General features: G+C 36.8%; 1 protein-coding gene across 1 annotated transcript; it reads right to left on the bottom strand.

Annotated features, from left to right (window-relative positions):
* Positions 1-316: 316 nt before the first annotated feature.
* Positions 317-14899, bottom strand: RMDN1 (regulator of microtubule dynamics 1; the record flags this gene model as incomplete). Its single annotated transcript, XM_010288639.1, has 9 exons — positions 317-509; positions 2494-2627; positions 4894-4924; positions 6423-6510; positions 8565-8620; positions 9277-9366; positions 10032-10191; positions 11927-12014; positions 14788-14899. Coding segments are annotated over 9 exons (798 nt in total), but the record flags the coding sequence as incomplete, so codon positions are not given.
* Positions 14900-15156: the final 257 nt, after the last annotated feature.

The raw sequence follows: 15156 nt of genomic DNA, 5'->3' as shown, positions 1-15156 counted from the left end.
GGGTCAGCTGTCCCGGCTGTGTCCCCTCCCAGCTCCCCGTGCACCCCCAGCCTGCTCGCTGGCAGGCCAGCACAAGAAGCTGGACTGTCCTTGACTGCTCAGCAACAACCCAAAACATCAGCACATTATCAACAGTTTCTCATCCCAAATCCAAAACACAGTCTCACACTGGCTTCTGTGAAGAAAACCAGCCCTATCCTGGCTGAAACCAGGACAGGGGCCCAAAACTGAACACAGTATTTGAGACCCTCTTCTTCTTGTCCATGAAGCTCTTTATTCCCATGTAAATCAACAGACAGGATCACATAAAGAAACATTCTTCTAGCTGACCGTTTAATTGAAATGAGAGGGCGACAGCAAGTTTAGGCTATACTTTTATTAACAGCTTCAATAAACCAAAGTAGTATTTGGGGTTGTTTTCCTATGCTGCTCAAACCTGAGGTGCTGAATTCTCATTATCTTGTTTCTTGTTATATAGAATTAAGCAACTCCAAAGCTTCTTTCTGTACCTGAAAGAAATATAACAAAACAGTGCCAGGTGGTTATAGGCTCTTCTAGCATTACTTACGATGCAAGCACACAGGCGTTTCACCACAGTTCTGTAAATTTGGAACCCTCCTAAGACTACTCAGTCTTCTTCCTGTAGTTCAAGGTGCTCCACACTTAAAACATGAATGGGAATAAAACAACTTATGCCTGTGTCTTCAGCGTAAATCACTTAATATATGTAATAAGTTTATTTGTGTTGAATACAGATAATTAGCTCTTGGGACTTGCTGTAGTCCAGTAGTAGCAGGTAGCAAGTTGTCCTATTTCTAACTGTAACCAGCCTACGGTTTTCAAAACTCTGGAGAGTAGCTAAGGAAGTATGAGAAGATTGTTTCTGAGACTCCCTTTGCCTAGGTATTCTGGGTAAAATGTAACAAAATTTGAATATGACATCTAACATCTACAAAACAAAACAATCTTCTAGCCCTGATGGAGCAAGCAGTGCAGGCAATGTAAGCCAGATACTGTAGATACTTGGAGGTAAAAAAAGTTCGGAAAACCTACTCCTGCCTACCTCTGCCAAATGCAGAGACAAGAATTCCAATTTCTTTGCACAGGCCAGTTTCCGTCTTACTCGACTACCAAGTCTAGTTCCCACTGCATTTTGCATTTTATATCTTCACCCAGAGGGAGAATACCACCTCTCGCAGTTTAGCAGCTCTGCACTTGGAAAGAGATGTTTGTACCAGGAGGCCCAGCACTGCTGCAACAGTAAGTGGCTACCGCACAAAAATCACTAGTGACTCCTTTTGCGTGGCATCTAGAGAGAGGGAAGCTTTTGTAATCGCTGGTTTCACCGGTGCCTCCAGGTACTAATAACTGTCAGGAGAATGGACCAACTTCATACAGACCTTTGATACCACAAATTCCTACACATTTTGCAAAGCAGTAGAGGAACGGAATTTTGGCTTGCATTTCTACTGAAAGATGTTACTGATGGAACTGAGTTTTGCGAGAAACAGTTCGAGCCTTACTAGAGAATCTACAGAGGGAAACCCAAATAGTGTTTTTTCTGAGGTGTGAAGTGCAGAATCCTACCAAAGTATTTCTTACATTTAGGACATTCAGAATGTCACAACATGGTTGGATGTTTTCTGTAACAGTTAAAGCATTTCACACTGCAGCTAAATGAATTAGAAGTCAATCAACCATACAAAAAATCAGTTGGAAATCAGGCTTTGAGAGTCCTGATGCTGACAGGATTGTTTTTATGGAAGGTAACTTACCTTTTTATGGAAGGTAACTGCTGTGGTTTATACTGGATGCAGTATTAGGTCTGAACAAGTCTAATGGATTACCTCCTGGAAGGACTCTGTACGTATTTAGGTAGGACGCAGATGCCTACCCATCCAAACCAGGATCCTTCTGAGCAGTTTAAAAGGATAATTAAGTGCCTCCATGTCACCTAGCACTGGAGATTTCCTGTCAAAGATACATTTGGTTCTATTTGTCTCAATTCAGATAGTCTGAATCTCTCCCTCGGGGCCTGGAAAGGACTGCAATGTTATGTTTTATGGATCTAGAAAGTTTTTCATACATCCATGCTTTTTTATGCCTCCTACTCATGTGGTTTAGCTCTTCTACACTATGATTTCTACCTTTTCAGTTTTAAGCAGGTTAAGCGCTCACATAGACATAGGTTAGCTCAGGTGTGTCTGTCTTCTTAACTTCAACAACTAATTAAGGGTGGGTTGTTGTTAGCACTACAAAAACATCATGAAGAAGAAAGCATCACAGTTCTTTATTATAACAGAATTTTTCCCATTTGCGTTCAGAGGAAGTTACCAACATACCAGAATTTCTTGGTGTCTGGATGTGATCCTGGAATATAGGTGTCGAACTACAATTTACTCTGAGTTAACTTTATAAAACATTCCGCTGCCATAATGTCATACATGTTGGTTACAGTATATAATTGTACTGTTACAATTCTTAATTTCCTACCTGTTTGTCCTCTTCGGTATGCGCGGGATAATCCTTCGCTTTGCTTAACCACAGAAGAGCCATCTTTTTATTGTTTAACTTCAAGTATGTCTTCCCCAAAAAGAGCAAATTTTTGCTGTAGAAATTTGGGTCAGCTGTATAGAGACAGGAGAAAAGCTTTGAATGAGAATGAGCAGCAGACTATCAAAGGCATGATATAGTGTCACTCCTTGAAATACTTATTTCATAAAAGATGAATAGTATTTTGGCTTTGTATCAGAAGGAAGCCAATGTAAAACTTTCACTTGCTAAATTTTGGTCTCGCATACAGTTACATTAGCTCGCGGCTTGTTAGTTCATATACTAAATGAAACGAGATTCCTCACAAAGAACAAAGCAGTGAGCTTAATGCGTAACAGCTTTGCTTTGCAGATTCTGTGCTTTTCTGGACCTAGTAGGTGCAACATGCAATGCAACCAGCTTAGCAAGGATAGGCAAGGAAATAAAGGGTACATTTCCTAGCTTCAGACCACACATACAGGTATTAGCTTTTGCTACACACGAAGAAAACTTAAAACTGTTTGTACCCACATTTAACTTCTTTTAAGGAGAGATTTAAGAAGCTGCTTTTTTAAAGCATGCTTTGACTATCAATCATTATTAAAGATTAGTCTTGCCTACTGTTCTTAGTTGTAACACAAGCTTTCTCTGCTGCTGGACCTAAGGTCAGGATTCAAAATGCTGGTAATCAAATTTTGTAGTTCTTGTGCAATAGTAAAAAACGTATTCAAAGACAGGTAAATCCCTGGTTGAGGAAAGAGCGTAGTTTGGTAACTATGACAGAGGCGGACAGCCCGTTCCTATCTCCTCTTTTAGCAGGTGGACACACTGCCTGCTATAATCCAGGATATACAGTAGTTTCAGTAAAAAGCTCCAACTGTGTTCATGATTGGCATACTACTCTGTTAAAACTGGAGTGACTTTACATGTACATAGAAAATGGATATGCAAACATGAGCTATAATAATACTTTCAGAATTGCTGCAATACTTGCTAGATTTTTTTTTAGTCATTGACTCTATTATTCTGTTCCTACACTTCATAGAATCACAACATCATTTAGGTTGGAAAAGATCCTTAAGATCAAGTCCAACAGCAAACTTAACACTACCAAGCCCACCACGGAACCATGTCCCTAAGTGCCACACCTACATGTCTCTTAAATACCTCCAGGGATGGTGACTCAACCACTTCCCTGGACAGCCTCTTCCAATGCTTGACAACCCACTCAGTGAAGAAATTTTTTCTAATATCCAATCTAAACCTTGAGGCCATGTCCTCTTGTCCTGTCGCTGGTTACTTGGGAGAGGAGACCAGCGCCCTTGTCACCACAACCCCCTTTCAGGTAGCTGTAGAGAGCAATAAGGTCTCCCCTCAGCCTCCTCTTCTCCAGACTGAACAACCCCAGTTCCCTCAGCCGCTCCTCAAAAGACTTGTTCTCCACACCCTTCACCAGCTTTGTTGCCCTTCTCTGGACACGCTCCAGCACCTCAATGTCCTTCTTGTAGTGAGGGGCCCAGAACTGAACACAGTATTCAAGGTGTCGCAAATTCCAGCAAGCAAAGTTCACAGCTGTACAAAAGGATACAGAGCTTGGCCCACTAAGATCAGTCAAGAAAACCAGTTAAAAAAATTACGTGAAATACAGGTGTATTTATATGGAGGTATTTTGCAGGCAAATTTTGAGATTAAGTCCATCATTCCCATTCACAGCTGCATTATTTGACAACAAGGGGAAAATATACAATGAACTTTTCCTTTAAACTTCATTGATCTGAATATATACAGGTCTTTCATAGACTACTGTTTTCCCTTGTCTGCCTTTATCTTGCAGCTAGTCAGTTTTGCTTGTTTCTTCCCTCTTGGAGAAATAATGGGTCCATATTTTCTTTTACATGTGGACAGTTTTACTGCCAGTTAGATTGGCATTCTGATCCAAATAGCTTCTGAAATAATAAAGAGTGTGCTTTCTCTGTTGTTCTACTTAGAATACAGAGGACTTATGAACTTCAAGAAAATTTTGAAAAAGTGTCATAAAATTCCCTTTTTTGCTTGCTTCTTCCCCTGGCATTCCAGTTGAATGCCTTGGGGAAAAGTACTTTGTCACTAAATAAAGGTGCAAATTTCACTTTAATACTTACTCCAAAAAACAGACTTACAATACACTCTAATAATAATAGTAAGTGTGTAACATGCTTTGAGTACCTCTGATGAAATATTCCAATGTTGAGTAGCACAGCAGCTTGATATGCTTATCAGCAGATAATATGCAATTAAGATAAAACCAAAAGCTAGTCATGTATTGCAAGTCATCATTCATAAAAAACATACTACTCAGTCCAAAAAAGCTAGAAGTATTACCTTCCTCTGCCATGTGGAAGTAATGAAGAGCCTGCAAAAGAGAAGGTTGTCGTCTTTAAAATGGAGAATAAACTGACCGCTGTCGTCAAACTAAACCCTTATGTGCATGCTTGACATAGCTCAAGAAAGACTTCCTGTCCATGATCTTATTAATTCAGTATGCTACTGATGGTTCTCATTCACTGTACAATCAGACCTGACATCTCAACAGAACTAGTACTTACCAACTATTCCCCTGCAACTTCCTCCATAAGTACAGTACCTCGTATTTGTCCCTAGCAAATTGGATGGTGTTTTTCCAGACGTCAACTTGTCAAGAGCATTTTGAATTTTATTTCTACCTTCCAGCCTATTGACAGTTTTCCCCTGGCCAGTTCTCATGTATAAAGTTAATAGATTAAACAAATCTTATTATTCAGGTCATTAATGTTGACAAGTATTTCAGGGAGTACTGGTTTCTACAGAGCACCAGTTAGTATCCTCTTACTTGAGAATAAACCTTTAGGAAATTTGTGTGCATTTTTCAACTAGTTTCCCATCCTGCACATCAGAAATTTCAGTCCATTCTTACCTCTTCCTGATGTTACTAGCTGGAGGGAAAATACTGTCAGAGAACTTAGAAGTGCAGATGTATCCACAAAACAAAATTTGTACTGAAACTGCAGCAGTCTTATTTTCTGCAGCTTCTAGGACAAGTTTGCTTCTTCAGCCACTTTCAATGCTTCAAGAACTTGATGCTGGGACTGGCATGACTCTGCAGTATTCAAAATCCTGGCTGACACTTTGTATTCTTTGAGAGTGACTTTCAGCAAAACTTACAAGCTTGACATTCCATTAAAAAGTTTATTTCTTTTTCAATCAGAGCTTAAATTGCTTTCTGTGTAAGAGCAAGCAGCCTTCTACAGTTACTTTCTAGCGACTCTTGCCCACCCTACCTTAAAAGAACAAAACATAATGGGTCAGTTACTGGTTGATCTAAAAGAAAAAAAAAAAACCATTTATAACAGCTACAGCAAACCTTCCTATTACAATTTAATTTTCAAGTTTCTATGTACAAGTGTTTAAGTAAGATGCATACTGTGTTGGACACCCTAGAAGATACACATCTGGACAGTATGTTTTAGGGTGTATGACAGTAGGAATTTTCATAGCAAAAATTAACAAAAATACTTTCAGTTGAAAAAAACTACACCATATGTAGCCAGGGGATCAGAAGGTATCTGCAATAGATCACAACAGTAAATACGAAATAAGTTACATATAGCTTGTTATTTTCTGCTGCACAAACTACATTAAATAATTTTCACTGTTCTGTGTGTTTTTCAGCTACAGCTGAAAAAAATTAAAGATTTTTATGTTTCTAGATATCCTTCACTCTCCTGTTATATTATTTCATTAATGACAGTTGTAAACTCGCAAGTCCATGCTTATTCTATAAGCAGAGGTCATCTTTGTCAGGAAAATTAGTAAAAGTGTATCAGCAGCTTTGTGGGGGGAATAATAATCTGTGAAACATTTTCATACTGTACCTCTTGAAATGTGGAGGTTGGTGGTGTGGCAAATAGTGTTGCAGCTATTTTTCTTTGGTACCATGGCATTTCAGCAAAGGAGTAACACCTGGAGCAAAAGGAAACATTTGTATATACCCTTCGCATTTTTATGTTATTTGCAAGCAACTTTCTCATACCTTGGATGTCACAACTATTGTTTCCAAGAGTCACAACAACTCCAGCCAAATTGCAATTTCTATAAGCCAGTTCTTATAACTGTACAACAAAAGAGCAAGATGTTTGAAGTTGCTATGTAGCTGTACTAAGGAAGTTTTGGTGTGTCTTTTACTGGGTACTGCTATTATATTAGACGAAACTGCAGACAGTTACTAACCATGAGACAGCTTTTGAGCTTGAATTATTTTAACGATTTATGTGTATTTGACACTGTTCTAATACATTTGCAAAAACAGGGCAAAACTAAGTAATGTCATTGCCTTACCTCAACATTACCTTGGTTTTCTCAATTATTAATATAAAGGAGATCTGCAGTACATTCCTGAAAGACTGTTATCTATAAGAATGAAAATAAACCCAAGAATCAAACTACTGTGTTCTAGGCTCGGCCATTCTACACTGTTTTCCTATTTACTAAATAACAAAGATAATCAGTCAGCTATCTTAGAGATGCTGAAAAGATTAAACAGTTGTTAAATATTTCAAATACACACAACATTCCAGGTGTAAGTGTTAAACAACGCTATTCACTTTATTACCTCCCACAATGAGTATAAAAATATTCTTCACTGTGTAAAATTGAGCACTCGGGAAGAGGTGAAAAATTAATAAATGCAAATATAGAAGTGCTCAGAGGAAAGAGGGGTAAGGCATGGAATACACAGTGTGAGCTGAAATTCTGCCATCAGACATGCCTTATCAGAAATGACAATAAAAGAGGTTCAATCCAGGATAGACTAGAAAGGTGAAAAATCCTCAAGAATTGGCTGAATCCCAGTTTCAGATGAAATCCCAGAGCATCTGGGATTCAATAATGAATTTATTTAAGTACACAATATGGGGATATTATAGCACGAAATGAAATCTCATATTTCTGATGTTCTCTAATTTTCCTTAGGAACAACGTCTTAAGTACTTTCCAGAACAGGCTTCGTATCTCAAAACTGACCTTGAGGCTCATTCAGTTGGTAGCATATGCTTCTGTTTAAAAATCTGGACTATTGTTAAGTCACATGGGAATGAGTGTTGGATGCTGAAAAACTGAAGTACGTTTGTAAACTAATAAACTCTGGAGCAGTAGATTGAAGTTTACTCTGATACTTAAGAGTCCAGAAAAGACATAGAGAAGGTGGCTGTGGTTCTAGTATATTTGTTTTTTAAGCTACAAATACATTGGCTTTATTTATTTTCAACTTCTCAGTCTTACAGTAGAGATTTCCTGTAAAACAATGCTTTGGTCTCTTTCATATAACCAGAAATGCTGTGTAGTCTCTTCACTAACACATAAAAGATACTGCTTTCAAGCACACCACTTCCACAGAATACCGTAGTTAGTATGGAAAGTCGTATTTCCAGTCCTTCGCCTGCTATGTAACAGTAATTCTTAGTAACAATTTCACTGAGCAATAAATTCAATTTCAGAGATTTTTGTTAATGCATCTGTATAAGCTGCCTTTACTTAAATGTAACTTTTAAAATACAGTATTATGACAGATAACAACATAATTATTTGAGGAACACATATCACTTTTGATAGCATTCCACTATACACAGATTGTATTAGGTCGCAGCCATCACTGAAATTCAATGTAAATTCACCATTGAGTTTTGTCTTCAGTCACACCAGTAGAACAAAATGAGTAGTACTCACAGTCTCTGATGTCTGCTACGGAAACATGTAAAATGAGTTTTTAATAGTTCCATAGAGTAAAACAAACAAATTGAATGAACAATTATTTTTCGTCTTTTTTAACTGCGTAAGAATTAAGAGTCACACTTTAAAAGGCATGATGTCCTATACACGTTCAATAGGTTTTCATGTTTACATCAATTAATTACAAGCCACTGAATTATTCCAAGCATTTTTGCAATTCCTATAAGACATTTTATATTCTGGCATTTTTCTTTGCCACATGCTAACTTTTGTTTGAAAATACTCCTTACCAAATGCCTATAAGATGAATTGTTGTAGCATCCTTTGGATTCAGTTCAATGGCTCTCTAGTGAGAGGGGGAAAAAAAGACAAGATCTAAAAAGTTGTTCTGCAATATTTGGATTAAAAGACATTAAAAAAGTAAACTTGTTATCCTACTGTTAATTAAACCAGATTAACAGTGTGTAGAATGTCAAGGCGATACAGCATTTATTCAGTGCACAACTGAATCGGCTCACCTCCAAAACACTAAAGACACTGACAGATTTCTAGGTACTTCTGTTTAGTAGGTCATTACGAGTTTCACATGAGACTTGGCAAGTTCAGATCTTGATATAATTTCTGGTGCTATAAAATTAGTAGTCCTTTATCTTCTCCACTATTTGTCCTTCACTGCTACACAATCCACAGTTAAAAGGACAGCCACACATCCATTTCTCAATAGCACAGTTACCTTTTATCTAGTCCTAAGAGGTGTCAAAAGCACTTTAGCTATTTCAAGACTCTCTTCTATAGGGACTTAGTTTACTGCAGGAGATAATTTGTACTCCTTGTTGCTGGGGCATTCAGGACTGTCACAATAACCCAAAAAAGGAAATGTCATCAGGAGATTTGACCAGAAGTACATTTGCAAGTTTTCATAAGAAAACAGCTGACAACTCTCACACTATCTATATACTGGATGCATTAATGCTATCATATGCAAAAAACTGTTTACATTACCTGGAAGTGCTCTTTGATAATGACGGCATTTCCAATTTTAGTCTTGATTCCTTCAAAATCTCCAACATCACTGAGGCAAATTGCATACCACTGTAATTCAAAGAACAAAAAGAAAACATTTAATACAGCACTATGGCTATTAATAGTAAATTAAAAAAAACCCCAAAACTAAAAACAGAACAGCTGCTGCCACCACCTCTAACAACAACGAACAGCTCAGGCAGCATCACAGCAACATGCTGGTCTGCATGCATAAGGAAATCAATGTCCTCCTCTTACCCAAGATGACGACACAATTGACTATACTTTGGAACCTCTCTGCCAGTGAAAGAAGCAGCACAAAAAAAGAGCAGAACAAAGCCAGAGCCTGAAGTTTTTCCAGTGAAACTCTACAGAACTACTAATGTGCCCAGAAACAACATGCTCAATGTGGGGCATGGACAACATTTTTAAGGGTACATCAGAGAAGGATGAGCTGATTACATCAGCTGTAATCAACCTGATCAGTCATCTCTTTCCATGGTCCTGCACATATTTAACCAGTTCCTGTTTCCTGTATACAGGAAATTTAGCTGCAAAAGTCTGAACATTGATTTTCCAAAACAGTCAGGAAGAATTAGAAGTCTCACTCATTCGCAGCTGAAAACTTAAGTTATGTTGATGGTTGCTGAGACAGCACAAATGACATTTGTTCCAGTTTCTACTGGCAGAAATCAAAGAACACAATTTCAGTTAAGTTGTTTTGTATGGCTCACCTTGTGCGCTGCAAAATTTGATTCATTTTTTTCAAGTGCCTTTTTTGCATACTCAAAGGCTTCATATGCCAGTTGTCTTTTCTCCTCTGCAGAAGTACTACTAAGCTGAGCTAGATCTCGTGATGCCCGTGCCAGCCGCCATAACAATTCTGCGTCATCACTAGTTATGAACAGAAACACTAACGTTTTAAAGCAATAATGGAAACAAACCAAGAAAAGATGTTAAACCAGTCTTTAAATATGTATCTCAAGTGGGTGATAAGACAATAGCATTATCATCTGTCATTCTATAGAGCTCCAAGGTGAAAAACAACAAATGCAAGCCCTCCATTATAGACTGTCGGACGATACCTTTGTTCTGCCATTCTGGTCTGTGAAGCAAAAGTATCTGTATGAAAGTGACTTTTTTTCTAAAAAAAGATGGAGATTTAAAAACCCAAAAAGTACCACGCAAAACACTATACGGAAAACAAGGACTACTTTGTCCTTAGCTAGATGGTATTTCTTCCAGCATTCCACTGATTTGATATTAAAGTTTACTAGGAATGTTTAAAATATTATGCATCTTTTTCTCTATGATTGTACCTGAATAATGGAATTCTTCCTAGAACACAGTGAAAAAAACAGGTTAGCCATACCCTCACCACATAAAGCTGTACATTTATATATTTATTTATATCACTATCAAATGATGTATGGTAGGTTATAGCCAAAAAATAAGGGATTTTAAGTTTTATTATTTTGTTAACATATTGTTTTGAAACACTACTTGCACTTTACTATACTTTTACCTAACTACTGTTTTAATTTTGGCTATTTTAATGGAGACTTTAATATTAAATTTAAGTTTAGAAAGTCTTTCAGAGGTTCTGGCTGTGTGGCTATAGAACTCTCCACCCAACAGGAATACTGAGGTCAAAACTACCAGAAACCAAAAATATTAAAAAGCATACAGAAGTTATTGCTAAACTCAGAATATCAATAAAAGTCAGTTTTCTTATATGGAGTAAAACTGAGTCACTGCTCACACTGCGGCAGTCCTCCTGCAATTAACACCGTAGTTGTTATAGCAGACCCATTTTTCAGCCAAGTCACAAAAATGTTAAGTATTGCTACCGGAATCATTACTCCTCACAGAATAATTAGCATTGTTATACACCTAGTAGCAAGCTTACACCTTGCTTAAGACATGGTGTCCCTTACAGGCTAGGAAGGACCTTCATTTAACTTCCCAGGCTATATACTTGCACCCCAGCCAGAACAAGAAGGGAAAAAAAAAAACCCTGAAAACTACTGAAAACAACTGAACAATTGACTTCCTCCAGAAATGTTCTACAGGTGAGATGCCCTGTCTTCTCCAAAGGACTGGACTTTTCAGTTTGCAATGCATTTTCTGCTTTTTCCTTAAACAGCTTGTCCCGGTTTGCTTATCAATAATGTTTTGTGCAATTAAAACATAACTACATGAGTAAGGAGCTTTTTTGTTCAGACTCGAATCCTAATATGAGACAAATGAAAACAGAAAAAACAGATGGTCAGCAATAAAAAAGAAATGAAACAGTGACTCTCAAAAGTTTTCAATACCAGAATTCTAGGTATTGTGATCATTTAGTAATGTATAGACACATTATGAGTTTTTGCATTGTATTTTGAAGGATTCTTGGAGTAACAAACCAAACAAGCAAAAAAGCCCTACTTTGCAGGAGTCAAAAATTTGAATGTTATCCCCCACCACCTGCCAGCTACCACTTTTCTTCATTCATTTTTCCATCAGGAGGAAAAAGATCAAGAGTCCTTTTTTCATACTTACCTAAGGATGAAAGCAAGGTTCTCCAGCACACCACAATGAGAACAGAAAGGCACAGAAAAGAAGTCACAGTAATGTCTCAACGTACCTATTTTTATGCTGAACCAGCAACCGATGCAGCTTTTCAGTTTCTCCACTCCCATACAAGTAGTCTGCTTGCTCTATAACTTCTTCCACTTAGGAAGGAATTAAAATTGTGGAAACAGAAGAACAGATGACATGTAAGTAGGACGTTATAGCATAAACAAAACATTTTACAGCAAGACAACCTAGCTGAAACACAAAGAATAAATAATGCAGTTCCTTTTTGGGCCATCGTTCCTAACAACTTACACAGCAGGATTGGATAAGCTACATTTACAGTGAACAACTATGAAGAGACACAGTGCTGAATATATGCCTCTCTCATGGAACTACAAAACAGCTTTCAGTAACAGAGCTTTGGATGCTTAATGGATTTAACATTCAAAACTGTCTTCTGTAATGCATCAGACTACTAGAAGCAATTTGTTTTCTTCCTTGTGAAAATGGCAGAAAAGAAAAAAAAAAGTATGAAAAATATGACCAGGAAAGCAAGTGCAGTAGAGATGTGAGTAACAAAACCCCTTCATTAGGATATGTACCAAAATTAAATCTAACAATAATAATGAAAAAAATAATTAAAAAAAAATTCTTCTGGAATGCAGTCTGGTTCCACAGTTTTGCCAGATTTATTTTTAATCACTGCAGATTAAGTGGGTTCCCATTATCTTACTCATCAAGCCAAAATGAAACATTGCTCAAAGGTTTTCTGACTCAAATCCTTAGGATTTTCACAAAGAGGACTCCAAAAAATACAGTTCATCTACTGAAACCTTTATATGTTCAAGATACTAAAAGCAAAAATACTTTGAAAAATCAGAATTGGCTTTCTAGAGTATCAATTTATGAACAAAGTACCCATTGTTCTTATGATACTTTAATTCTTTTTCTACAGAATACTTTAAAAAACCCTGACAACAGAAACAGGGGAGTACAATTTCCACAACTGGAAATATAATAATATATAATATTATATTGCACGATATAATATTATATATATTTAAATACTACATGTATATAGTACATAGAACAGCATACCAGAAACAGAAATATCAAACACCACGCAATACAGGATTCAAGCATGAGAACACATGGAATTAGGAGGAAAAATACCCAAAGGGAACGAGGTAGAATATTCTGTTGAAGTATGTAACTGTACAGGAGAAGAACAAAATCCAAGTTTAGTCTTCTGCCAACATTAAAACATGAAAAAATTACCTTTTAATTCAGAAGCCTTGTCTAATTTCTTACAAAACTTTCAGCTATGCTTATTGTCTCTTTGGTATTACTCCTGGATTTGTGATGAAACTTCTAAGTCAAAACATAAGCTCTATCCTGCCCACTTCGTAAAAATTAATGTTTATAAGCTTTCTTTTTTCAAATTATCTACTGAACACAGTAGTTATGTTTCACAGCAGGACAGTTTTACTTCAAGAAAGAAACACTGAAGGCTACTAAACACAAAAGCCTCCTCTTCAGCTTAAAAAGATCCTAGAATATAAATCAGTGAAGATTAGGAGAGCATTCTGGATAATTTTTAACCCTGCCATCTCTAAATACCTTTTATCAACCATTTCAAAGATAAGATAAGATAATGGTCTACATGGACTTTGGATTTTAGTGTCTAAGATTAGGTTCATGGTACATCTTCAGTATTATCTTCAGTTTGGTTGTTGAGAATTCCTGAACACCACTAACATTTCTAATGACTAAATCCTCAGAACTCAAACTTCTGAACTCATTTCCCACCAGGTGTTTTATATAGACTTTATTAGACTTTTATTTCTTTAAGAGTATTTTTCAGGTATTTCTTTTTTACTCTTATTTTCACCCTATCTTCTACCTGTCTTGCACAGAAAGCATACTAACATTGCTTTTTTTGGCAAGGTAAATGCCAGATTCAAGTGAGAGCACTAAAAAAGACCAGAGGCAACTAAGTAGTGTTATTTATGTTCCTCCTGCAAAAATTTTCTTATCTGTGTACTGAGTAGCTATCTTAAATCTATTCACTGAAGCTCCTTCTATTACATCAAATGAAGCAGCTCTTACCCGTTCAAAAGCCCATCGTCTAAATTTTTATTTCTATAAGCATAAACATCTAAGATGTTCCTCTCTTTGAGACACAGAGAAACAGGTTATCTGAACTACTTACTATCTAATCTACACAGTAAGCATACATTTAAACTAAGCTCATTCTCCGTTCAGTTAGGCTTACTTCCAAAACCTTTAATTTGCCATGTAATAGAAAAGTTCTAAGTCTGCAACAACATCCCCTTTTAAGATAATGTTACTTTTCTTCCAGCAGTAAGACTATCTTTATTCAGATATTGAAAAGGACACTTTATCACTTGTTCTACTCTTTTCTGGTAGGTAAACCAAGGCTTTTCTTCCCCTTTTTCAATATGGCAAAAATATGAGACATTTCTCAATTCTAGGTGAAATGCAATCTCAGTGCTGCTTGACTAGATTAAATAGGAATTGCACTGTGATCATATTGAAAATCTGAACTAAGATTTCTAGAAACTGATTAAGGTTTGGTCTGTATTCCTAACTGAACCATATCTTTCTCAGTAAGTTATTTAAACCTTGGGCAACAAGTTTGGCATCATACAGCTTGTGCATGTGTTATATCCTAGACAGGATGAACTACTAGATCTGCTTTCAGTGGCACTTGAAAGAATCACTTGTTAAAATGCTACAAGACTACCCTGAACCCATTCAAAAGCATCCTGACATGGAAATACACTGCATGCAGTCTTAATGCAGAAGATCACAAGCATTACACCATTTTTCTACATAATTCTGGCACCAAAAACTTTAAGTTTGGAATTAGAATAACCTAAGCACGTCAAAATTTGAAAATATTACCTTTGAAGCTTGCATGAACCTCAGGAAAGACAGTAATTAGCTTGTGAGCTTCATAAACCAAAAAGGACCCTGTTGAGAGTGCAACCCCCCTTTGAAGGCTTTTTCTAAGCACCTGCATGGGATCATAAGATATGTATTAATAAACATTATCACTCTGAGCTAATGTTTTTCTCATCTCTAGCACTGGTTATATTTAAGATTCTGAACAGAGAAAAAGACTTTTAAAAGTTAAAAAAACCTTCATAAGCAAAACCCACCACATTGGTGGTTATCAAGAGGGTATTTTAAGTTTTTTCAACAGAGGCTCATCATTACACTTTAAAAAATGAATAGAGCACTAGACTGAAAATAAACCATAAAATATGGAGC

This window comes from Phaethon lepturus, unplaced genomic scaffold, assembly GCF_000687285.1.
Source record: "Phaethon lepturus isolate BGI_N335 unplaced genomic scaffold, ASM68728v1 scaffold15816, whole genome shotgun sequence".
NCBI classification, from domain to species: Eukaryota; Metazoa; Chordata; class Aves; order Phaethontiformes; family Phaethontidae; genus Phaethon; species Phaethon lepturus.
The sequence above is the reverse complement of the archived record's forward strand: the minus strand, read 5'-3'. Positions and strand labels throughout refer to the sequence as shown.